We start from the raw sequence: 26,348 nt of genomic DNA on the forward strand, positions 1-26,348 counted from the left end.
CTTTCCTTTTTGCAGATCAACAAGGAACGTCTTTACCTGCCTTTGAAGCTGGGCCAAGGGAAGGTCAACATATTCACCTTCGGCTTCCACATCATTATAGAGACTGATTTTGGCCTGAAGGTGGTGTACGACTGGAGGACCTTCCTCTCCATCACAATTCCACGGAGCCTCCAAAATCACACCTACGGCCTTTGCGGGAGATACAATGGCAACCCTGAGGATGATCTTCACACCTCTGGTGGCCTTGTGGTCTCCAGCATTAATGAGTTTGGCCACAGTTGGGCCAAGCGGGATCCCTTCTGCCAGGCTGGCTGTGGCGATAGGTGCCCAACCTGTCGTAAGGTAGAAGGCTTCTGGAAGCCTCAGCAGCTGTGCAGTTTGATTCCTAGCAAGAGCGGTGTCTTCTCCAGGTGCCACAGTAAGGTCAGCCCGGCCTTCTTCTACAAGAACTGCTTATTTGATACCTGCATTGATGGTGGAGCAGTGCAGACAGCTTGCAGCTGGCTGCAAAATTATGCCAGCACTTGCCAAACTCAGGGGATAGCAGTAACTGGCTGGAGGAACTTCACTTCATGCTGTGAGTAGATCTTTCCTCCTCCTCCTCCTCCTCCTTTCCCCTCCTTCCTCCTCCTCCTCTCCTTCTGCCTCCTCCTTTCCCCTCCTCCTTCTCCTCTTCTCCTTCTTCCTCCTCCTCCTCCTCCTCCTCTTCTTCTTCTTCCTCTTCCTCTTCCCCTCCTCCTCCTCTTCCTCTCCTTCCTCTTCTCCCCTCCTCCTCCTCCTCCTCTCCCCTTCTGCCTCCTCCTTTCCCCTCCTCCTTCTCCTACTCTCCTTCTGCCACCTCCTCCTCCTCCTCCTCTTCTTCCTCTTCCCCTCCTCCTCCTCTTCCTCTCCTTCCTCTTCTCCCCACCTCCTCCTCCTCCTCCTCCTTTCCCCTCCTTCCTCCTCCTCCTCCCCTTCTGCCGCCTCCTCCTCCTCCTCCTCCTTCTTCTTCCTCTACCTCTTCCCCTCCTCCTCCTCTTCCTCTCCTTCCTCTTCCCCCCACCTCCTCCTCCTCCTCTTCCTCTTCCTCTTCCTCTTCTTCTTCTTCTTCCATTTCTCCTCCTCCTCCTCTTCCTCTCCATTTTAAAATAAGATTTATTATTTTATTATTATTTGCATTTACATCCCGCCCTTCTCCGAAGACTCAGGGCGGCTTTCTTTCATCATTAGGAGTTCTGTTGATGGGTTTCTGGTCACCTTCCCAAGGCAGCCATTCTTCATTTGTCAAATGCAAATGTTATTAGTTTATGCAAGTGAAGGGAAAGTCCATGCGATTGTTGCAAAGAGCCTCTCCTGTCAATAAGTTACCATGTTTTGTTCAATTATTCATCTCATAAACGAAGACGCAAAGCGTCTCAGGCAGGCCTGAGGTCTGGCAAATCCATTGAAAACTTGTTTTCCTCACTAATCAGATTTACAAATTAAATTAGGCTCTTTTTCGGTCTGCAAATTGACAGCCTCCATCAGCCTTGCTCCTTCCACTAGAGGATTCATTAACAGCCCTGAGAAAAATGGAGGCGGCCGGAAGAGAAAAGCTTTGAAATTAGTCTTGTTTTGGCCCTTTGGAACGCTGGGATGTTCTTCAAATTGTCTCTTTGGACGGAGAAAGGGAACACGTTTTTGAAAAAGCCAAAGTGATGTTTTGAGAGCAGTGTGGCATTCAAGCGTGCAGGGGCTTCTACTTTCCAGCTGTTGTTTCTGGACAGAGGCTTTGGTTTTGATACAGTTCAGAAATTCCTTGTTCAAACACAGTGGCATTATTTTGACTTTGAGAGGCGATTTCGAAAAAGGAGTATGAGTGGTCGAACCTTTGCTATCGAGGTCTCTTTCTCTCTCTCTTTTTAATCCCTGGGATTGATTAAAAAAAAAAAAGCCTCTGACGATCAGGCACCTCAGCTGGGATTGTCAGAGCCTTGTTTTAACCCTTTAAAAGCATTTTTTTACAACCCCTTCAGCCGAAGAGGTTATTAAAAAAAATGCTTTTAAAAGTAAAAAAAAAAAAAGGCAATTGCATGGCTCAGCTGGGTATGGGGGAGGGGAGGGATTTTTGCTCCTGGTTCTTCGAACCACCCACCGCCATTGCTACCGGATCAGCCGATCCGGTCCAAACTGGGAGCATTTCATCCCACCTTATCTCCAAACCAAAGACCATCTTTCCTGTCCAGGCTTAGTTTCTACATAGTAAAGGTAAAGGTTCCCCTCGCACATACGTGCTAGTCGTTGCTGACTCTAGGGGGAGGTGCTCATCTCCGTTTCAAACCTGAAGAGCCAGCACTCTCCGAAGACATCTCCGTGGTCATGTGGCCGGCATGATTCAATGCCAAAGGCGCACGGAACGCTGTTACCTTCCCACCAAAGGTGGTCCCTATTTTTTTCTACTTGCATTTTTACATGCTTTCAAAACTGCTAGATTGGCAGAAGCTGGGACAAGTAACGGGAGCTCACCCCATTACACGGCAGCACTAGGGTTTCGAACCGCTGAGCTGCCGACCTTTCAATCAACAAGCTCAACGTCCTAGCCCATACTACATTCTACATACATTCTACATAGTAGGCCAACTTTTACTAAACCACGGACAATCTAGTTGCTCTTTCTTAGCTTTCCAGGTCCAGAGGAATCTTTGCCCAACAATTGTATGTGCCAGTAAGTATGTTTCCCTAATTTAGCTTGGGTAGATGGCTGTCAAGACTCTCAATCGCCCTAACCAATATGTTCCTCTGGATTTAAGCTCCTTGGGTCTATTATGTCATAGAGAGGTATATGGCTTCACCGTGTTAATAGATGACTTGCAGACCGAGATGCACCCACGTTAAGAAGCTTGGTCCCTTACCTTCCAGCGGTCAGCTGCCCTCCCAACAGCCACTACGAAAGCTGCGTGAGCGTCTGCCAGCCTCGTTGTGCTGCCATCCGGCTGAAAAGTGATTGCAACCATTACTGCGTGGAAGGGTGTCAGTGCGATCCAGGCTACGTCCTCAATGGCAAAAGTTGCATTCTTCCTCACAACTGCGGCTGTTACTCAGATGGCAAATATTATGAGGTAAGCCCAGGATGTCAAAACAAGGCCTTGGGCTGTGAGGATTTTCTGAGTCAGCCACTGGAGGCCTGGGAGATACTGTTGCCAAAGCAGAGAAGAGGTGGGACGTGGGTGTCCATAAGGGACAACAGCTTTGCGCAGATGCCATGGTTCAGTATTAAGCATTTCATCAGTCACTGAGATGCAAATATGCAATGGTGGCCATTCTGTAGTTGTCATGACGAGTGTCGACGTGTTATCATTCTGGCATCATTGTGGCTTGTTCCAGAATCTCCTGGAGTAGGATATGTTTTCTGGCTCAGGCATGGCTGGAATTCAATAGTAACATAGATTTGGTCCAGTGTGACTTTCAATGTTTTGAAAACTTGGTCTCATTTCTTTTTGTCTAAAAAGAAGAACATCAGTCAAATAAACCTCTAAATAGAATCGGAATCAGGATTTCATGTCTGGAATACATTAAGGGAGAGAACAATTTTTCTGTCGCCTGTCCCGAGTAGCATCCGTTACGAGTGTTAAGAGTATGGGTGTACAATCTACACGAATTCCTCCAATTATTGCAATAGATATGGTCCATAAAGATTGCAACAAAAATATACAAAAGAGCTATTTTTGTTTGTTTTAAAAAAGAAACTCACTGTGTGAAATTCTCCTCTAAGCTTTCTTTGCTTGGTAACGATGCATTTCTAAACAGGCAGCTGTAAATCTGTGTAGCTTAGTGGTTGTTCTTTTCTGGTGCCCTCGGTTTTTTTTTTCCCCAGGAGAAATAAGGATATGTTTGCTTTTACACCATCATGTTTGTTTCTTGCGACCTTTAGCATCCAAATCAGGAAGCTCGCTCCGTTTTATTGAAGGGGCCATCCTCATCTATATTCATCCGAACAATAACCACAATGAGCGAAAAAAAGAGAAGCCTTGTAGAATTTGTGCAGATTGTAGTGTTTTTATGCCTTAAACTGCCTGTGGGATTGCATAGCAAATAGGTTCTAAATAGGAAGAAAGCAAAGAGAGATATGGAATGTCGTTGGCCTGTTGCTTCAACAGTAATTTATTTTATTTATTTATTTATTTTGTCACACAGTATATATAAGCATAAGCATGAAATAATTGTACAATATATAAGCATATATATGAGTATGAGTATTTAATGACTATATTAATTGGATATAACGAAAGGAAACAATAGGACAGGAATGGTAGGCACGTTTGTGCTCTTATGCACGCCCCTTACAGACCTCTTAGGAATGGGGTGAGGTCAATGGTAGATAGTTTTTGGTTGAAGCTTTGGGGATTTGGGGAAGACACCACAGAGTCAGGTAGTGTATTCCAAGCATTAACAACTCTGTTACTGATTTTCTGCAATCAAGATTGGAGCAGTTAACATTAAGTTTAAATCTATTGTGTGCTTGTGTATTGTTGCAATTGAAGCTGAAGTAGTCTTTGACAGGAAGGACATTGTAATAGATGATTCTATGAGTTAAACTCAGGTCATGTCGAAGGCGGCGTAGTTCTAAATTTTCTAAACCCAGGATTTCAAGTCTGGTAGCATAAGGTATTTTGTTGTATTCAGAGGAGTGGAGAACTCTTCTTGTAAAATATTTCTGGACACGTTCAATTGTATTGATGTCAGAAATGTGGTATGGGTTCCAAACAGTAATGCTCCATAATAGGTTGACTTTGGGGGAAGTAAACACAGTTCTTTGGGGAATTGGTTCACGGGGCTTTAAAAAGGGATTTTGTTTTCTGCAGATAATTTTCAGAGACTGTGATTCTACCACCACCCGCTCTTCCTCCACATTGCCAGTCAGTATTGCTGCCAGGTTCAGCCTCTCTTGAGTGATCTCAAAAAAGGACAATTGTGGAATAATACACTGGGTGTTCCTTTTAGTGATGTAGGTCTGTGAAGGACGCAGTATCAGTTTAGCATCAGTTTCATCCTTACAATGCAGTGCACCAGCTCTCAATAATGGGGTGATACTTTCAGTCTTTTTTTTTCCCAAGGGAGAGAGGGAAATATAAGAAGATAGTAGCTTTGTCATGTTCTCAGCATCTCTTGCTGGACCCCAGAGGAGATCCTTCCCTGTCATTTACTGATTTCTGATTCCCCAGAATTTACTCTCGCAGATTAGAGAAGGAGAAGCCATAAATTCATAGAAAAGACATTTCATTTGCAGAGGGAAACTAATAAATGAGAGACAAAGAAGATTAATCAAGGTGAAAAATGGTTGTGAGTAGGTTTTATTTTGACATGGGGGATATTAATTGTTATTTTTGAGTTAGTCATCAATCTAGTGATTATTTTTCAATGGGACAAGTTGATATTTCTTGGTTCTTGTCCCAGTAAATTATTTACAGTGTCTTATATCTACTAGGGAATCAATCAATACTCCCTGGCAGTTTTCCAGTTTCATTCATAAGACTTTTCCTCCACTACCTGTCTTCTCCTCTTCATTTTTTGCTTTGGCTTATTTATGTACATAGTTTTCTCCAATATGCAGGTTTTTCTAACTTAAACTATTAATTTGTATACCTATTCTAACTAAAACTCTGCATTTTTTATGCTTTCCAGTATGACACTGATGTATTTATTGCATCGTATCAAGGATGCTGCTAATCCAAGCAAGGCAACAATGAGCCAGTAACAAAAGTATAGCAATCTGACCAAATAAAGTAGTTTTCCGTGTTTGGAGAAGACAGCTTGGGTTAAAAATTGGCATATCCCTTCACATATTTGTGAAATGCTAAATGAGACGAGACAGCTTAGAAACATTGCCAAGGAATAAGTAGGTTTCTTTCAAATAGTCTTTAGCTTCCTGCCTCTTCGAAATAACAAAGTTTAGGAAAAACTATTGTCTGTTGCCATCCAACAGTTGGATAAAGCCACTGTGAAGAATCATTTCTGGTGCCAGTTTTATCTTTCTACTTTCCTGTTCTTGGCTTTTTACTTCCCAAGTAAAAGAAAAAATAGTAGCTGGTTTTATTTGATGAGTCCGAGTCCTTGCTCTCCATTATGCAATAAATCTGATAATGAAAGAATGGGATGTAATGTGTGCTGCTCCGGAAAGCCACCCTTCAGCAGTCAAAAGGCTATTGGTATCACTGCCCTTTGGAGGAGTGGGTAGAGATGTTGCTATGGAAACTCTTACCTTTGAGTTTCCTCCCTTTTGCAGGTCATGAGCATAACAGGTCAGGGAGACCAGTCAGGAACTTTTCACAAGTCTTTTGGTCTGCCAGAATTAATTAAGTCTCTAAGCCAGAATATGCATTTTAAAACAAGAGAAATGTTGCTTTTAGTAGGTTGATCTCAAACATTATTTTGTAGTAAGCTGTGATTTATGGTTGCATTAAAGCACAGATTGTCCTAGGATTTCAAACTTTTTTTAATCTTACCGTTCAGGGCCACAGAGTGGGTTACAACTATAGCATGCTAAAAATTCAGAAATAAGTTTTCGCGTTGCAGCAGCCAAAATGTGGATGAAGAAAAGAAAAAATGTATAAAATTAAGGCTCTAAGCTTTTCTCTCACATCTTTCCAAATCTCTCTCTGGTGATGCAGCTGAACACACAACTGCCTATCAGAAATGAGATGATACGCTGAGCATGTTTCATCCGACCTGTTTCTAGATCGGTTTGCTGCTTGTCACCAAATGAAAAACAGAATGTTTGAATGTATCTGAATAGGGAATTGAAATGGGCTATTATCTTGAAAATCCAGTATTATTATACATCTGTTGCCCTATAGAAAAAAGACATTTTAAGATTTTGTTTGAATTATATTGACCTAAACCCCAGAGATTTTCATTTGCCAAGTGCCTAGAGCTTCTGACAAGAGAGCAAGTTAGGCTATCCACTAAGAAATGCTCTACACAGCCTCCCTCTCCTGGTGAAAAATAAAATTTTTGAGGAGCCAGCTGGTTCCTGCACGGCCCCACTGTGCAGCTAACTTGATGAATTGCAAAAAGATTTGGTAGTTAAGACTACTGTCGGGTTCTTAAAAGAAAAAACTCTACTTAGTTCATTGTGGTTGGAGATTGTTCCTTGTGTATATGAATTGCATATATCATGTTATATTAACTAACTAAAAAAGCTTTAAGTGGGGTCAGGAAGAACTGTATATTGAAACAGCAGCACAACGGAACGAACATTTATCTCATACCGGTCCTGCAAATCAGCAGCAGACACTTGGCAGTAGAATTAAAATATAATGTTCTCTGCACAGAAAGTGTGCCCGTGTAGGTTTGCATGCATGAATGCTGCTTTCTCTTCAAATAAAAAAAACCAAGAAATCTCAATCATTAAATAAACCAGACTATCCAGCTATAAGCAAATATGTTATTGTTGGACAAGGCAAAAAAATTGGAATAAGTGCTCCATTGGAGCAAGAGGAAAAATAAAATAAATGAAATTGCAGTGAAACAAACACAGAATGCCATGGACAGGTAAAGTCACTGTAGGTCAAGCCCAGCAAAGAGGCACAGAAATGGCTGAGCCACGAGGACAACTTGGGAAGTAAATGCCTTAGGTCTGCTGACATGGCCCTCAAGACCACTTCTTGGTAAATATATGACATATTTATCATGGAAGAACAGGGCAGGAGCCACAGAGATGGGCTTTGGATCCTTGTTCCATTCTCCAGGGTGTTTGGTGGGGTTTTAGAGGTGTTGCTTTCAACCCTTGGAAGAACTGTTTGCATCCTGTCTCTGCCTCCCCCCCAACTTTTGTGCAGCCCAAGCAGCTTTTCTGGAACAGCGACTGCACCCGCCGTTGCCGTTGCTTTCGACGAAACCTGATCCAGTGTGACCCACGGCAGTGTAAATCCGATGAGGAGTGCGCCCTCCAGAATGGAGTCCGGGGTTGCTTCAGCATGAAGAGCTCCTACTGCATTGCTGCGGGAGGAGGGGTCTTCCGCACATTTGACGGTGCCTTCCTCCGCTTCCCTGCCAACTGTGCCTTCGTCCTCTCCACTATCTGCCAAAAGCTCCCCGACATCTCCTTCCAGCTCATCATCAATTTTGATAAGTGGACTTATCCCAACTTGACTGTAATTTCACCAGTTTACTTTTATATTAATGAGGAGCAGATTCTTATCAGCGATCGAAATACAATTAAGGTACAACGCTGAGTCATTAAGAAACTTTGGGACTGGGGCGCAGCCACCTGTGCGAGGTGGGTGGGCTGAAGCTGGTCAGTAGCCTTCCAATTTTGCCTATGTTTGAGATGCCAGCAAAGAAAGCAGAACAGGCTACAGGAGGAAGTTTGGGTTATGCATGACCCAAAGCCAGACTTCCAAATTTGGCTTTAGAAGGGAATCTACTGTGCTTAAAAAGGGGGAGGATGGGCATCTTACAGACTAAAGTATTCTTATGTCCACAATTAGGTGAATGGGACATCAGTGAGCATTCCTTTTGTGACTGGTTTGTCAACCAAAATCTACAGCCTGGAAGGTTTCCTGGTCATAGACACAAGCCCAGATATCCAGATCCACTACAATGGGTTCAACATCATCAAAATTGCCATTAGTGAACGCTTGCAAAACAAAGTTTGTGGGCTTTGTGGAAATTTTAATGGAGATCACACTGATGATTATGTCACCCTGCGAGGGAAGCCAGTCGTCAGCAGCGTGTTCCTGGCCCAGAGCTGGAAAACCAATGGCATGCAGAAGAGGTAACGGACGGGGCCAAGTGAGTGATGTCCAGACGAACTCATTCATTTTGCCAACTGCATCAGCCACATATTGTCCCATCTGTGGGCTGTAAGGGACCACATTTAAAAGTTTATGATGTGCTTTTAACTAATCACTGCATCGAGAACGAAGACATCAATTATACTTTGCATGGGCCCATTTGGGAAGTTGGGTGGAGACATCTGTGTGAAGAATTGCTGGAAAAAGTTGTTGGTGACCGGAGTATCTTCTTTATGGCATTTCACCAGCTAATTTTACCAGCAAACAATTTTGCCAGCTTCTATTATAGTTTTAGATGGGCACTGAAAGACTCAGTTAAATTGGTACTCCTATCTCACTCTGCCAACTCTACGGGAAAGAAGGAGCAGAATCCAGGCCTCTTGCAATAACTAGAAGAATGTGGAGAATCCAATTACTAGTTCCTTTTCCATAAATTGTTTAGGTTTTATTTCTGCTTTCAAAGGCTAGGAAGGATGTGTCAAATAGTTATGATGCTCAGTGACCTGAAAAGGCACTTCTTTGACTGAAGAGCTGATTTTTGGACAGCTGTTAATTGAAAGACAGGAACTGAAAACCCATACATTTAGGAAAGGGTTAGAGTTTAAGCAGCTGACCCACATCATCAGAGTAACTCAAAGCTGGCCATGTGTCATCTTCAATCAAAACCTTTGTTGTCCTTTATGTTGAGAGGCCAATAGGAATGAATGAAAACATACTGGTACTGGAAATAATTGCTTACCAGAGGGATGGTCCAAGGTAGAGTCTAACCACATTGTGTCACCATTTATGGTAAGAACATATAAAATCATGACACTGTCATAACGCTGACTTTAACAATAGTTTAGTGAATAAACCAAAGACAGCTGTAATGGTATTTGGAATGAGCTTGGGAGATGGGGAAGAACAGCCAGCACAACCAACAGATAAGAGGCAGCTTAGCCCTCAGCAGGAAAGAGAATAAACAGTCCCTAGTTTCTTGGCTGTAAACACATTAGGGGAGAAATGTGGTTTCAGACTTGTAAGAGTGATGTCAGCCTCATGAGGTAGTCCAGATAGGGTTCCTTCTGAGACATCTGCTACATCCACATTCCAATTGAGGGCTAAATTGCCTCTTACCCAGTCATAGCCCTGGCAATATGGTTCTTCCCTATCTCTTAAAATTATTCCCACATATTATTTCATTGGCAGAGTATAAACCACATGCTAAGTTAAAAATAATGGTTCTACAAACATTATTGTTATTTCCTTCTGGTTCTGTAATTTTTGTGTTTATGATTCCAGCTGCAATGAGCTCCAGTATTCACAATATGCTGCTGCTTGTGACAACGTTCAAATCCAAATCCTGCAGAGTGACAGCTACTGCCTCAGGCTCACTGATATGAAAGGTTTCTTCCAGCCTTGTTATGGACTGTTGGACCCATTGCCTTTTTATGAATCATGTTTTCTTGATGGCTGCTACAATCAGAAGAAGTATCAGCTCTGTGGCTCCTTAGCAGCATATGGGGAGGCCTGTCGCTCCTTTGGGATCCTCAGTACAGAGTGGATTGAAAAGGAAAATTGCTGTAAGCAAGCTTGTCTTAGTATAGTTCAGTCCTTCTTTTAGACAATTTTTTCATTGCATTCCCTTCAACAGAGAGTAAAAGAATATAAATATGGGCATATTTGGTGTGGGATAGTCTTCCCCTTGCCATGGTTTTCACCATGAATGCTTCCTTGATTGCTAGCATAATAAAGATTTCCCCCACTGGAGAGACACGAAAAATATTTTTTCAGGGGAAGAAGCCTTTGAAGACATGGTAGGGAATATTTCAGTACAGGTTGATTATTTTTTCTGCTTTGACTTTGCATTCTATCTTTCATGGAAATTTCCTCTGAAAAAAAGAAACATAAAATAAATCAGTTACCCTTGTCTGTTTCCCACCCCCACCTTTTTAACTTTTTTTAGCAGGAGTGGTTGAAGATCCCTGCATGGGAGCAGACTGTCCCAACAGAACTTGTGATGTGGACAACAATGGAGAACTGTGCGGCTGCATTGAACCTCCTGCCTATGGAAACAGTGAGTGCCCTACAAGCAGATCCCAATGAGAAATGTCCTATGAGGTTTCTGTGGTAACCCTCTTCCTTCTTCTCACAGACACACATGATATTCTAGATGCTGAGGTGACCTGTAAAGCTGCCCTAATGGAGGTGTCCATTTCAAAGTGCAAGCTGTTCCAACTGGGCTTTGAAAGGGAAGGTGTCCGCATCAATGATCGCCGTTGTCCGGGCATTGAAGGCGAAGATTTCATCTCCTTCCAGATCAACAACACCAAGGGCAATTGTGGAAACATTGTGCAGGTCAGAATGATTGAGGAACTATGGGTTTATTTCCCCCTTGTGGCACTTGGATTTTTATCAAAGCTTCTGGATTAGTTTCATTTGCATCTTATGATGGAAGTGGTTTTCATCACTGCTGTCAGAACATCATCATAAACATTTAATTTTTTGCAATGTTTCCTCTATGATGAAGTGAGCAACATGAATAGAAACTTACAACGCCAAAACACCATCATTGGCAAATTTGAGACTTGCCATTAGCCCTCTATTTCTTGGGTATGGATGTTTACATGTCTGACTCCCCTTTCTTCTTAGTTCATAGAAGACATGAAATAATTGGCCGTTAAATAGTTCCCTCTGGATTAGAGATCTTTTCTTAGCAGGTCATCTCAATTTCATTTGATCAGATTAAAAAATGAAGTTTGCAGCATAAATTTGAGACTATAAGCAAGGACAATCGAGAATCTAAAGAAATAACTATATCATTAGGCAGGTTGTTTTCTTAAGCATGTGCATTTTCTCTCTTTCATACTGTAGTCTAACAGCACCCATATTATGTATAAAAACACAGTCTGGATTGAAACTGCAAACAACACTGGAAATATTATTACTAGAGACAGGACCATCAATGTTGAATTTTCCTGTGCATATGAGCTTGACATTAAAATTTCTTTGGATTCTGTTGTGAGACCAATGCTCAGGTAAGAAAAACAGTGTTGACTCTTTGGGCATTCTGAAGAAATAAAGAATTGGATGAAGGGATTCCATTATCTCATGGATTTTATTTGGAGGTGTGCAGTTGGCTGAGATTCTGGGAGTTGAAGTCCACAGTTCTGATGAAATGTAAACATCAGGGATTTTTTTTTTTGAAAAAGAACCAATTGCTGAAGCCCCTGCTTTATTTATTTCCTGGAAGAATGAAGAACTTTTATTTTTTGAGTTTGATCCAGTTCTTTAAAAAAAAAAAACATTTTCCCTTACTCTCAAATCATAGCATCTGATTTTGTCTGTTCTCCTCTTTAACAAAATGGTGAGAACCAAAATAAATTATTTCTAAGCATTAGCTTTGTAATTTTTGGAAATGATTTAATTGGATGCCAATTATATAGTTAATATTTTATTAAGTGTGGTAATGGTTAACTCTGGTAATATAGTGTAAATGAAGTAAAAAGATGGAAATAAATTTAAATGAATCAATAAATAACAACCATAAAAATCTGAAGTTTTAAATTCTCCAATAGCAGATTTGTCCCAATGTTTTTTTGTTGTTGTTTGATGTAACAGTAATTTTCTCTCCATCTTGTTCTCTCTTTTTAGTGTCATAAATCTGACTGTACCTACAAAGGAAGGCAGTTTCACTACCAAAATGGCCCTATATAAAAATTCATCCTATAAGCATCCCTACAGGCAAGGAGAAGTTGTGTTAACTACCCGTGATGTATTGTATGTTGGTGTTTTTGTGCTGGGGGCAGATTCCACTCACCTCATCCTCACACTGAACAAATGTTATGCAACACCTTCACGAGACAGCAATGACAAGCTCAGATACTTCATCATTGAAGAAGGGTGAGCTATGCTTTTTCAATACCCAGTGTTTGAAATTCCAGAAGAAAAGCTAGTCAGTTCTTGGGTGTTCTGCTGGAAGTAATCAGTGCATTCCTCTTTCTTGCAGTTGTCAGAACATCAAGGATAATACTATTGGAATTGAAGAGAATGGGGTCTCCCTCACCTGCCGTTTTCATGTTACTGTTTTCAAATTCATTGGAGATTATGATGAGGTTCATTTGCACTGTGCAGTCTCACTTTGTGATTCAGAAAGATACTCATGTAAAATAGTAAGTGGTGCAAATCTCAGGTGCAGTTCACATCAATGTGCTATTTAAGGCTCTCCTCAAAAAAAGAAAAAAAAGAAAATCTGTCTCAGAGTTCATCAAAAAGTTGATTTTTGAAGGACAGTATAATCTAAAATGCATGTACTTCAGATACAACTTTAATGACAGGGACTGGCAACTTCTGCTTTGTAGCTCAGGTTCAATGTTTGCACTCTGGTGCATTTTAAGACAGGGGAAAAATTGATATTTTAACCTTGCATATGATTAAGGTAACTACTTTATCCCTTATACCTTTGGCTCTTATGATCCCTGGTTCTGCCTATTCTTAAAAATTGCTATTGACAGATCATGCAAATATGCTTTCAAGCGAACAGAAGTAAGTTGTGTACCAAAGAAGCATTTCTATTTTTCTTTTTGGCTTGATCAGAATTGTCCACAGAATACCCGGAGGGCAAATGATTATTCCAAAGATCTCAATGAGCAAATCATTTCTGTGGGACCAATCAGAAGAAAACGTACGTGTGATGTTTCTCCAAGTTTTCATTCAGAAATCTGGATCCATTTTACTGCATGGATACATGATTAAACAGGTTTCTTTATTTTTTTACTTTGACTTGTGCCTTTTAGACCTAGACTGGTGTGAAGACAATGGAGGCTGTGAACAGATATGTACAAGCCAGGTGGACGGACCACTCTGCAGCTGTGTAACTGGAACATTGCAAAAAGATGGCAAGAGCTGTCGAGGTGAATGAACCCGTTTTCAAGGACTGATAGAAATTCCCTTAGGCGTTTATATATAGACAAAAGAAACAGCATGTTTCTGACTGAAGTTTATATTATTTTAAAACATGCAGCTTGACTATTCATTGTCTCTTCTACTTTTCTTTGCAGCAACCAGCTCTTCAACTGAGACTCAAGCCAGGCTGTTTCTGCTCCTTGTCAGCCAGTTGTTCTTATGGTGTAATTTTTCTCAGTCCAGCCCAGCCACATAGTTTATCAAAATATTGGAATTTCCTATAACCTCCTAGGTCCCTATAAACACATACAACTCTGAACCTGCAATCCAACTTGACTGTCCAACACCATTTATAATGACAGATTTTTATCTGTTACAGCACTGACGTTATTGGCCTCTTTAAATGGTATTAACAAAGTTGTAAAAATGTTAACAGGGCATCACATTCTTCTAAATTATCAGGAGATCTGAAAGTTGAATATCCAATAGTTCATTGTATGTCTTCCTCTTCTGAGATTTTTGTCTTCATATTTACAGAAATCTCTGTATAATCTGAATTATTAAATTTTGCAGGAAATATCTGGGCAGTTTGGCTACTTTCTGAACTTGTGATGGGGAGCGAAAGTAAGAGGCAACAGTAGCTCTTGGGTGTCCTGGATTTGACATCCTGAAGTCTGCTTCTTAAGCCATTCATTGCCGAGTTTAAATCACCCTAGAGCTGTTTCTTTTATTTTGATTTTAATGAATTCTGCCCATCCAACAGTTGATAACCAGCATTCCCTTTAGAAAACTAAAAAAATTCAACAGGTGGAGAAAAACTTTGATGTGCCCTGAAATGTTACAATTACATCATAGCCATTCTTGTGGGTTTTTTTTTTTTGTATGAACAAATATTTACTCTTTGAATTTAGCTTTTCATCTAGATGTTTGCTAGAGTAATTTTAAAATAATTAAACACAGGGAACAAGATCCTGTTTCTTAGCAGTCATGCTTCAGTCTTTGCTTATATTTGGGACTTGGGGGAAATGCTTGTAGTACAGCTAGGCATGTTTTTTCTTGACATGCCGGTCAAAAAAAATTTTTTTTAAAATATTCTCTGCTGTAAAGATTTGGAAAACTTGTTGATTGGGGTTTAATAAGCATCCTTTGCTTTCCAGAAAAAAAAAACGGGGTTGCTCTTTGGTAGGTTTCCCTTTGGTGGGTTTCCAGAAGGGTTCAGCAAACAAAAACTCCACATTGGCAACAGGAAAGGCATCCGGCCATTAAAAAATTCTGCTAGCTCCAATCAGTTGCCTAGACTCCACCCTGCAAGGTATTATGGGGTTGTTAAAAGATGATGATAATCAGCAAAGATCTCGCCAAGTCCTATCAATACCAAAACGAGTGCAATGAAGGTGAAACTTGAGAACTTTGTATCACCAAAAACGCAAAGATATTGGAGGAGGCGTCCCTTCTTTCTCTTCGTTTTCTTCTCACCTCCAGGAGCCCGAGACGGCTCCCTCTACTCCCCTTTTACCTCAGAGAGCATCCCCTTAGCCGACTGAATGGAGGAACCAGTTCACGGGGGTGGGCTGGGGAATACCTATCCCGTCCCACCGGTATCGGCCTGGGGACAGGCGGCCTCCCTCTCTTTTCTGAGGTAAATAAATCCATCCACTCTTTTCTGAGGTAAATAAATCCACCCTCTCTTTTCTGAGGTAAATAAATTAACCTCGCCGCCGCTGTGGTAAACTAACAACCACGACGATGCCCGTCACTCCACGCTCCCCCCACCTCTGAAACCGCCCCCGCATTCCTGATAGGCTCGCTTCACGCCGATGGTCGCGCCGTCCAATCCACGGCCGGGCTTCTAAGCCGGCCGTCGCGCGACTCTCGACCGGCAGGTGGCTCGTGACGCGCGCAGCCAATCCCTGCGACTTTGGCCGCCGAAACTCCGCCTCTGCCGCCCGACGATTGGCGCAGGGACCTTCCTGTTCTCACCACAAGGCAAGTGCCAGAGGCCACCGTTCGAGGGCCGATCGCGGAGCGCGGCCGGTATACGGATAGCTGCGGAGGATGGTGGCGGAGCGGCGGGATCCAGGTGGGGAGAAGCGCGGAGGAGGGTCCCGGGTGGTGTGTGTGTGTGTGTGTGTGTGTGTGTGTGTGTGATGACTTGCACTGTTGCCCATCTTTTTTAACTTGAGCTCTTCAGGCGCCCGGACTTCATTTCCCAGAATCCCCCAGTTTGGGCGGCGATGGCTGAGGCTGCTGGGATGCATTTGTGAATGTTTAGTTGACTCAGTTTCATGTTTAATGAATAAAGTAAATTAATAATAATAATGATGATGATGATGATACCTAGCATGCTGGCAGCAACCCTTATCAACCATTAGCACCAGTCAATGGTATTTGTAATGCATTTTTGAATGTTCAGTTGACTTTTTACTACCAGTTCTCCAAACTCAAAATATCTGTTACCAGTTCTCCAGAAAACTGAAACCCACCTCTCTGGTTGGAAGGGACATTTAGAGGTCTTCTAGTCCAACCCCCTCCTCAGGCAGGAAACCCAATGCCATTTCAGATAAAAGATTGTCCAATCTCTTCTTTAAAAACTTCCAGTATTCAAGCACCCACAACTTCTTGAGATCTTCAAAGGTGGTTCATACACCCCACCCCCACCTTCTGCCCAGGATTATTTTAAATTGTTAATATTACCTGATGGGCTTCTTTCCAGCAGGGCTTGTTCTCTTTTTAACCAAAGCTCAGCCTGGGCAACTCCCGGAGGTTCAAGGTTCAACCCTCAGGGTTCTCCAGCCCATTTTGAAAAAGTGATTTACCTAAATCATCTGGTAAAGCTTACTTTAGTTTAGACTGATTTTCCCAATGTTGACATATGGGAAGATGTCTTGATTAAGAAGACACGCATGCCATCATAAATTAATTATTGCTTAAGGTGCTACAGCAGATTAAGATGTTTTCCTCTCTCCTCTGACACAACCTGTCTAGAAATCTGTGAGAGTTGAGAAACTACATTGGCCACTTTTTCTCTCTCCCTCTCATTTTTTCCCTTTTCCTCACTTGAGAAGTTCTTATTTATAGAGCAGTAGCTCTTAGAAACATGCAGGTAGAAAGAAGTGCTACAAATTCCTCTGCTGCTGTAGGTTGATTTTTCATTGATTTGAAAGAGGCAGCTATTGGCATGGTTAGTGGTGACTTAGACGTGTTAGTGTTGATGAGAAAGTCCCTTTTCTCTCTTCCATCCTTAAAGCAAGGAGAAGCAGGGTAAAGATTTACTAATAGGAGACCCAGGCCATCCTGTTTCTCTCTCAGGCCTTGCACTGCTCAGTTCCTTTGCATTAAAGCATCCTTCTCAACTGTACAAATGAGATTAGAAAACTACAGTCAAAACTTGCCATCCTGGAATTTCCTGCTGCACTTTACTTTTAGAGGTTTGGACCATCCCCGAAGTGACTCAGAACTGAAAACGAGTGACTGATGTCCCTTTCTGGATGCTGCTAATAAGGAGAAGTGGATTCTCTAGGTTATTGATACAGGTAAGCTTCTTCATATGGCCCCTTTGAAAATGAATTGCCCGCTTCTGTGTTAGATTATTGAAAGATAACCTTTTGTATTTCTCCGTGTTCGACATAACACTCTTTCCTTCCTGGCACTCCTGCAGGTGCAGCAATGGACCTTGTCCTGGATTATGCAGATAGTTACATTTTGACACCTTATGTTTATCCAGCAACCTGGCCAGAAGACAATGCTTTCCGGCAGATTATCAGTCTCTTTGTTATAACAAACCTGGGGGCCATTGTCCTATATTTTCTGTTTGCCACTCTCAGCTACTATCTGCTTTTTGATCACAAGTTAAAGAAGCACCCACAGTTTTTAGAGGTGAGTGAGGTACAGTAACATGGCAAAGTTGCTGTTTCTTTTGACGTCATTCAATTACTCACGGGAATTCCTGTTGAAAGAAGAACCAGAACCCTATCGTGTTGTGAATTGTGCTGTGCTTAATCCTCTTCTTAAATTTGTGAATGAAAATGTTAGTGCCATAAAGCAGAATGAACACCTCATGAAATGGGAGTGGAGGAGGGAGTTTTTTCTGCTTGCTAGATCTAGATGGTGCTTTGGGTGGCTGGGCACATTTCATCTTTTTTTTTCCTGATTTAGTTACCCTCATTTTTATTGAGGAGTTCTTTCAGCTGGAATTTTGACTGCTTCTTTCTCCCTCCCCTCTCCCAATTTTGGTATATTGGAGAGGATGATTCATATGATGCGTAGAATTGTCAGGTAATGTAGCATAATGAACAATAAAGCAGAACTCTGCTGCAGATTCATCCAATTGCTTTAGGGAAGCCCTTTTCTCAGAATTTTGGTGGGGAGTGTGAAGAGTATACCAGGGCTTTCCAACCTTGGCAACTTTCAAGACCTGTGGACTTCAACTCCCAGTCTTCCCCAACCAGACATGCTGACTGGGGAATTCTGTGAGTTGAAGTCCACAACTCTTAAAAAGTTGCCAAGGTTAGGACCGAGTGGTTTTAAAAGGCCTTTTGACCCATTGCCTGCTTTTGTGTTCAGAATCAAGTGCAGCGGGAAATAAAGCACACAGTCTCGTCTCTGCCACTGATCAGCATTCCCACCGTGGCTATTTTCTTTGCTGAGGTCAGAGGCTACAGCAAACTCTACAGCAACATTGGGGATTCTCCCTATGGTAAGCACCCCTGTTTGGCACTCCCTCCAGAACTGACCTCCGTGCTACTTTTCTCTGTCCCTTTTTATCTCCATACTTAAAACTGTCTACATTCTGCCAGAAATTTTGCGATCCCAAAATATAATCTTGGCCCCGATTATGCAAAGTAAAATGGCGGACTTGTATGATACAATTTAACTGCTACTTTCTGGAGCGCATTGGTTTAGGGAAAGATGTTTTAAATTACGTCTGCTACTTTATGGTAACTTTTAGGATTGGAAATTAAAAGCTTTGGAATGTAAAATACAAGTAGCAAGAAAGAAAATCTATAATTATGATTTAACCACAAACACAGTGTTATTAAATTTGTTAGTAGCCTGCCCATCCCTACGTTTATTTAATTATATGCATTTGTCCGTGAATTATCTGTCTAGTCGTTTAAATCGGGGTCATAAGTAAGTGATGGTTGAAGCGGACCTGTGAAGTTTGCATCATTAATTAGGGAACTCTGGCAGCAAACCTTTAACTGATCCACCAATTCTACATCCCACATATCTGTGCAAATGCCTTTGAATGGAAAAGTGTTACCATTCAAGCTGTTGCCTGCTTAGCTGACAGCTGCATGTTCTTTTCAAATGTTTTGTTCAAAATTCTCTTAAGACTCCTGAGAAACGCAGAACGTAGCACAGCTCTGCTCTCTCTTTTCCCAGGAAGAAGAGGGTGTCTGGCAAGCCCCCTTTCCAATTAACAGATTAGCAGATTAGATTCAAAAGCACCAGCTTTTGTGAGCTGCAGCTCAACTTCCTCAGAGCATGAAAAGGACAACTGACAAAAGCTGGTGCCTTTGAATCAAATAGGTTAGACAGAAAAATCCTGATTTTTTTTAAAAAAATTTTTGCCCCTGTAGATCAACTTGGCTCACCACCTACAGTAGTGTTTCTCAAATTGGACAACTTTAAGACATGTGGACTTCAACTCCCAGAAATCTACGCTGGCTGGGGATTTCTGGAAGTTGAAACCTACATGTTTTAAAGTTGTCTAGTTTGAGAAGCATTGATCTACAAGAGAAGGAAGCAGCATTAAGGAAACTTCCTTTCCCCCCACCCCCAAGTCCTCCACCATTGTCTCTTTACTGCCAAAATTTGTCTCCAGATAGTTCCCAGAACAGAAGGACAGCTATGCAAATTCTGACATTGATCTAGCTTATTTTCCTCCTATTAAAAAGGATCCAGTGGGAAAGGAAGAAGAAATAGGTCCACAAGTTCAGGCCATGTCCATCCACCTGAAAATCTCCCATTCCTCCCTGGGTTGCTCTTTGATTGTCCAGTTCTTAGATTTGGTACATGCCTAACATTTACCGTGTTTCCCCAAAAATAAGACCCTGTCTTATATTTTTTTTAACCCCGAAATAAGTGCTTGGCCTTATTTTGGGGGAGATCTTATTATTTTGGGGGCATGTGGAGCAAGATGGGACTCCTCTTGCCGTCTTATCTGATTTCCAGCTCTGCGTGTAAATATTTTTGGGGAGGGTTTATTTTTGGGGTGAGGCTTATTTCAGCACATGTGCTCAAAAGCCCGATTGGGCTTATTATCAGTGGATGTCTTATTTTTGGGGAAACAGGGTACTAAAGTAGATAACAAATATAAAGGTTGTCAATAGACTTGACAAATGTCTTTGTTCTCATGAGTTGAATCGACTGGAATTCTGCCAGTCCCTGATTTTCTTCCCTCCTTATCTAGGATGGTTTGGCGTGGTCTTCAGCATGTTTTCATTTCTGTTCTTCACGGATATGTGCATTTATTGGATTCATCGGTTTCTCCACCACAAGCTTTTATATAAGGTAAGGTCAGTAATGTCCTGGCAAGACTGTTTCTGGAAGAAGAAGACGTCAGCTGGAAGGTGCATGATTGAAGCAGTGTGCTGATAGATATCGGCAAGAGCAAGTAACAGAGGACTCATATCTGGATGAATATTCCTAGGTTGGCTAGAGGGAACATTCCAATGGTTTAGCGCAACGTTTCTCAACCATGGCAACTTTGAACTGTCTCAACTTTCCTGCTGAACCCATTGAAAAATGCAGGTTTAGCAGACTGAGACCAGTCTTTGAATGTGGGCCAATCTGTTGAAGAACATTTTGTTTCCCAAAATGGTTTCTTCCATTGTACTGAACTTGATTCTGTCCTTATAAGCGAAGGTGGAGTAACATTGGTAAAATTCACGATATATATCATGTTGTGGCCTGTTGGCCGCAGGCCCCTCTAGCAACCAAATCAGAGGAGGAGGCGTGGGAGTCAAGGCCAGCATCAAGGCAACCTGAGAGCTCTGAGGGGAAAGAGGGAATGAAGCTGGCAGAGAGACAGAGACAGAGGCAGAGCCTGGGCCATCCATCAGCCCTCAGGTGGAGAGTCAACAGCCCCCAGGTTTGGAGGTGGCTGATGAGGAAGAGGAGGAACAGCTGGGTCCAGTGCCTGACGTGCGAATGTGCAGAAGGCAGAGGAGAGGAGAGCAGTGGAAATCTATGGACCAGTCCTTGGAAAGGAAGAGCCACCACTGCTAGCGAAGCCCCTCACTAGCTCTGGGGATAAAAGGCAGGGGGCGGATATGAATAGGTGTGGCAGACAACTATTCATCTTCTGACCGGAAGGACTTGTTAGCCAGCATTGAAAGAGAAATTTTTTCTCGGGGCTGCCGGCACTCCTAATAAAGGGATCTTTGAGTTCACTTCAGAGGGTTTGTTGTGTTTGGGGAGCTGGGTCAGAACACATCACAAATCGGTTGAGGATTGTCCAAAACAGGTAGTCCTCGGCTTATCATTTGTTTAGCGACCGTTCGAAACTACAGTGGCACTGAAAAAAAGTGACTTACGATTTAGGACTATCCCAGCATTCCCCAAGTGGCATAAATTCAAAATTCAGGTGCTTGGAACCTGGCCTGTCCTTCTGAGGGTTGCAGTGATTTGCTTAACCATGGCAAAAACGATGGTAAAATCCAACACTGCTCCCTTAACAAACATCCTGTTCAGTAGGTGGAAATTCTAGTTGTGGTCATAAGTCGAGGCTTATTTTTGTAGCCGGTGGAGACCTCAGTCAAATGAAGTGAAAATGTTATGATCTGTTTCTAACGATCTGAATTCTTTCCCCTCTTCCACAGCGTTTCCACAAGCCCCATCACACGTGGAAGGTCACGACTCCGTTTGCCAGCCATGCTTTTCACCCCGTGGACGGTTTCCTTCAGAGCATCCCTTATCATGTCTACCCGTTCCTTTTTCCTCTTCACAAAGTGACCTATTTGGGTCTGTATGTCTTCGTCAACATCTGGTCAATCTCCATTCACGACGGAGACTATCGCGTTCCCAATCCGCTGAAACCCATCATCAACGGATCTGCCCATCACACCGACCACCACTTGTACTTCGATTACAATTATGGCCAATACTTCACCCTCTGGGATAGAATCGGGGGCTCCTACAAAACCCCCTCGTCTTTTGAAGGTCAGGGGCCCCACGCATATTTGAAAAAGCTGATGAACGGCGACGAGAATAAGAAACTACCCGGAGGCCATGAAACGAAAAATAAATAGCAATCCTTCCCATCGGAAAGATGAGGAACCTCTAGGCCTTATGAACTGCGTAGCCGGAAGTCAACCCTTTCTCCATCCATTCGCTTTCAAAATGGAAATATTTGGCACCTAACATTCCAGGATGAGAAGGCAGAATGAATATGTGGATTCACAGCAGAGCAGTGGGTGCTCTGGGATGTTGAGCAGGAGAAAGCGTCCATGAATTTCCCTGTTGCCATTAGAATGAATCAGGAAGAGGTCAGTGCTGCTCTGAAGTCCATCCTCAGCAGATGTTCGAAGGCAACTTTCAGCAACACCTTGTAAGTTGTTGCTGTGCAATCAGTTACGGATGTCTATTGTTACACCAGTATGTTAAATAAGTGTTTGGGCTTGGTTTGAACGAATGGAGTCCTTCCTTGTTTCCATTGTGTAATTACGCTCCTAAAATGCATATTACAATATTATTATTATTATTATTTATTATATTTGTATACCGCCCTTCTCCCGAAGGACTCAGGGCGGTTCACAGCCAGTAAAAACACAATACATACAAAACAAATTAAAAACTATATAACTAACTGTTCAATAATGGCCTAAAAATTTTAAATAAAGTTTAAAACCCCGTTTAAAACCCTAATTAAAACCCTAAATTAAAACTATGTTCAAGCTAGTCCTGCACATCGAAACAACAGCGTCTTCAGCTCGCAGCGGAAGGTCCGGAGGTCAGGGAGTTGACGAAGCCCCGGAGGCAGCTCGTTCCAGAGGGCGGGAGCCCCCACAATGCACTTTAGTCTTGTCTTAACAGACTAATCGGTGGGAGGAATTTCTGGAGCAGTGGTCACCAACCAGTGGTCCGTGAGAAAATTTTGGTGCTCCGTAGAAAAATTATTTTCATGTTTACATTGCATTAAATATTATTTATGTTTTCAAAAAAATCATATTAGTGGTCCACAGGATTTAAAATTATGAATTTAGTGGTCCCTGAGGTCCGAAAGGTTGGTGATCCTTGTTCTGGAGGACACCTTCACAGCAGTTACAAAACGATGTGACATATGTCAGAGCATCAACATCCAAATGACACCAAATTGCATCAGAACATGGAAAATCCAGTCAAAGTTTAGACCAAGTTTTCTCAACTTTAAGATGTGTGGACTTCAACTCCCAAAATTCCCCAGCCAGCATACTGTTGACAAGATTGAGAAACAGGGGTCTAGATTATCAAGGTTTCATTGAACGTCCATTGAATGACCTGTGAGATGAGGAGAGCTGTCGTGCTAAATTTAATTTAATAAATAAATCGTGCTAAGCATGACCAATAAAAGATGTTATCTGAAGCAAGGCAGGAATAAAGCACAGGAACGTAGCTTATTACTCCTTCAAAGTCTCTGTTTTGCAAAGGAATCTCTGCATTTATGTGCGTTTCTAATTCGTTTTGTAACCAGTAAATTTCAAACTTCGGTGGTGAGATGTTTAGCAACAGGAATAGGTTATCATTTTAATCATACTATACATCAGGGGCATCCAACCTTGGCACTTTTAAGATCTATGGACTTCAGCTCCCAGAATCCCCCCTGCTGGCTGTCAAGATTAAACACCTCTGCTGTAGAGTTGAGTTACCTTTGTGGAGGTAGATGCCTTTTGCAATCTTCCATTATTGTACTATTTTTTTTAGAGCCGTACTTTATACGTGCTATTGCTTTGCTCACAAGGTTCCGTTTACCATTAAATTTATTTCAGTGACACTTCTCTAAAAAAAAAACATATTACTTGGATGCGCTAAATAGCACTGCTGGCTAGTCACTATGGGAGTTGGAGTCCAACACAGAAACAGATGGAAGAAGGTGTCAAACTCGCGGCGTCACATTGCTGTCAGGCGACATATGATGCTTTGACCCTTTGTGGAGCTGAGGTAGGCGTGGCCTGCGCGTGACGCATCTGGCCCGCTGGCCGCCAGTTCAACACCCCTATTAAATCATTGCTTTGGCTTTTCTCCTCTTCAACATGTTATTACTTCAAACACTAAAATCATCCCCTCCAAACACAAACCTTTATCAGAGTAAATATTGTTGCTTTGATAAAAAAAATAAATGCAAATAATTCAGGAGATAATGTGGAAAAAAAAATCTGATTGGTTTATTTTTACTGTATGTAGGATAGCCTATCATTTCTTAACCCCTCGCCCCTAAAAAATTAAGACAGTCTGTGGAAATTGTCTTCTCTTTAATGTTTTTAAAAGATCAAAAGTTATGAAGTATAGTTATTAAGTGCCCGAAATCACTGTTTTTAAATTATAAAAAGTGAAGATGGTATATCTATATAGCTGTATATTGTATAGTAGATTTATTTAGTGTATTGGATCCGATGTTTTCTGGTGATAAAATCATTAAAATGATTTTTTTCTGTGGATAGATTTTAATAAAATGGGCAGCTTGGTGTGGTGTCCAACTTTTAAGACCTGTGGACTTCAACTCCACAGCTGGGGAATTCTGGGAGTTGAAGTCCACAGGTCTTAAAATTGCCATGGTTGGACACCCCTAGTGTAGGGGTTAAGGCAATGGTTCTCAACCTTTATAGTGCTGCGACCCCTTTAATACAATTCCCCACGATGTGGCGACCCCTTTAATACAATTCCCCATGATGTGGTGACCCCAATCATAAAATTATTTTCGTTTTGAATTTATCGCACCTGAAGCCGTATTGGCTAGCGATCTGAACTGCTTGCGATTGCCTTGAGGACGGAGGCATTAAAGCGGAGACTCCCCCGCTATTAAGTTTATCGCGCCTGAAGCCAGATTAGGCTAGCAATTTGGAGTGATTGCAGCTGGCTTGAGAGGGAGACATCAGAGCAAAGATTTCTCTCTTTTTTAATTCATCGCGCCTGAAGCCGAATTCGGCTAGCGATTTGAAGAGCCTGCAGCTGGCTTGTGGAGTCAGCCATTGGAGCGCGATTCTTCGACTCGCAAGTATACTTCCCATATTTCCAATGGTCTTAGGCGACCCCTGGCAAATCGTCATTCGACCCCCAATGGGGTCCCGACCCACAGGTTGAGAACCACTGGGTTAAGGCATTCAGCTAGGGACTGGAGTTCTAGTCCTGCTTTTGGCACAAAGCCACTGGATATCTTGGGCCAGTCACTATCTCTTAACCCTAAGAAGGAGGCAATAGGGCAAACCCCTCGCCAAGAAAACTTCTTGGACTTGTCCAGACAGTTCCTAAAGAATCAGACACGATTCAGTGGAAGGGGAAAAAACATTAATAACCATACAACCAGCATCTCAGCTACATCTAACAAGCCCCACTCTCCCGAGTTTGCATGTCAAGTCAAATTCTGCTCTTTGGTGTCGTCATATTGCAGCTGCCTGCCTTCGGGATATTATTTTTCATTTTTTTCCACCTAGTGTATGAGGCTAAGATTTCCTTTGGCATTCCCATTCAAGTGACGTGCCTGATTCTGCTTAGCTTCCACAGCCGGAAGCGAATCAAATTAATGTGGTTACCTTCCAGCCAAAGTTACTTACAAAAGTCTCCAGATCAGTGTTTCTTAGCTTTAAGCCGTATGGACTTCAGCTCCCAGAATTCCTTGCCCTGACTTAGGAATTCTGGGAGTTGAAGTCCACACATCTTAAAAGTTGTTGAGATTGAGCAACACTGATCTAGGAACTTATACCTCTCATTATTGAGTGTGCATAATGTTCTGTAAGGAATTTTTTAGCAAAATACAGTGCCTTGTCATGCGCAGCTGAAGCTTTATGGATTGTAACCGAAATTTGGGAGAGTTTTAGCATAAATTTCTCCTTCCAGACCTCTGACTATCATTGCAGAACCTGATGGTTATTATGTTTACCAATACATTACAAGGGACACGGTGGCTCAGGGGCTAGGACGTTGAGCTTGTCGATCGAAAGGTCGGCAGCTCAGCAGTTCGAATCCCTAGTGCTGCCGTGTAACGGGGTGAGCTCCCGTTCCTTGTCCCAGCTTCTGCCAACCTAGCAGTTTCGAAAGCACGTAAAAAATGCAAGTAGAAAAAATAGGGACCAACTTTGGTGGGAAGGTAACAGCGCCTTTGTCATTGAGTCATGCCGGCCACATGACCACGGAGACGTCTTCGGACAGCGCTGGCTCTTCGGCTTTGAAACGGAGATGAGCACCGCCCCCTAGAGTCGGCAACGATTAGCACGTATGTGAGAGGGGAACCTTTACCTTTTTAATACATTACATTCCTTAAAATATACACATTTAACAAAAAAGAGAGAGAAAATTATTGAACTCTATTGCCAGAAGTGTAGAAAAATTAAATGACGAGTGGGTTCCCAATTCGTTTTAAAAGTCGTAACAATTTGATTTGGGAGTTCGATTTTGGAGTTGTTTTATGAATAAACTAATCACATGGCTTGTTTAGGGAATTAAAGCCGAATCCATCATAATTATTTTCTGTTTATGGAACCAGAAGGGGATACCCCATCGTGTGCAAAACGC

The 26,348-nt window shown here is 42.2% G+C and overlaps 2 protein-coding genes across 2 annotated transcripts in view; both read left to right on the top strand.

Moving 5' to 3' along the window:
• LOC131203776 (tubulin-specific chaperone cofactor E-like protein) overlaps nt 1-14,636 on the top strand; it is a 94,833-nt gene extending 80,197 nt beyond the window's left edge. Inside the window, exons 19-31 of the mRNA XM_058194377.1 lie at nt 16-577; nt 2,878-3,077; nt 7,797-8,180; nt 8,448-8,734; nt 10,035-10,315; nt 10,699-10,809; nt 10,888-11,090; nt 11,607-11,770; nt 12,387-12,635; nt 12,742-12,904; nt 13,329-13,416; nt 13,529-13,645; nt 13,793-14,636. Of these exons, the coding sequence (XP_058050360.1) occupies nt 16-577; nt 2,878-3,077; nt 7,797-8,180; nt 8,448-8,734; nt 10,035-10,315; nt 10,699-10,809; nt 10,888-11,090; nt 11,607-11,770; nt 12,387-12,635; nt 12,742-12,904; nt 13,329-13,416; nt 13,529-13,645; nt 13,793-13,893 (2,910 nt within the window). The 3' untranslated portion in view covers nt 13,894-14,636. The remainder of the gene's footprint in view (nt 1-15; nt 578-2,877; nt 3,078-7,796; nt 8,181-8,447; nt 8,735-10,034; nt 10,316-10,698; nt 10,810-10,887; nt 11,091-11,606; nt 11,771-12,386; nt 12,636-12,741; nt 12,905-13,328; nt 13,417-13,528; nt 13,646-13,792) is intronic.
• A 941-nt stretch (nt 14,637-15,577) lies between these two features.
• SC5D (sterol-C5-desaturase) lies at nt 15,578-26,103 on the top strand. The gene is made up of 6 exons (XM_058194378.1): nt 15,578-15,717; nt 17,064-17,170; nt 17,296-17,513; nt 18,201-18,333; nt 20,053-20,153; nt 21,464-26,103. The coding sequence occupies exons 3-6, from the start codon at nt 17,304-17,306 to the stop codon at nt 21,890-21,892; spliced, it is 873 nt and encodes a 290-aa protein (XP_058050361.1). The 5' UTR covers nt 15,578-15,717; nt 17,064-17,170; nt 17,296-17,303; the 3' UTR covers nt 21,893-26,103.
• Nucleotides 26,104-26,348: the final 245 nt, after the last annotated feature.

The sequence above is a fragment of the Ahaetulla prasina genome, chromosome 9 (assembly GCF_028640845.1).
Source record: "Ahaetulla prasina isolate Xishuangbanna chromosome 9, ASM2864084v1, whole genome shotgun sequence".
In the NCBI taxonomy this organism is placed as follows: domain Eukaryota; kingdom Metazoa; phylum Chordata; class Lepidosauria; order Squamata; family Colubridae; genus Ahaetulla; species Ahaetulla prasina.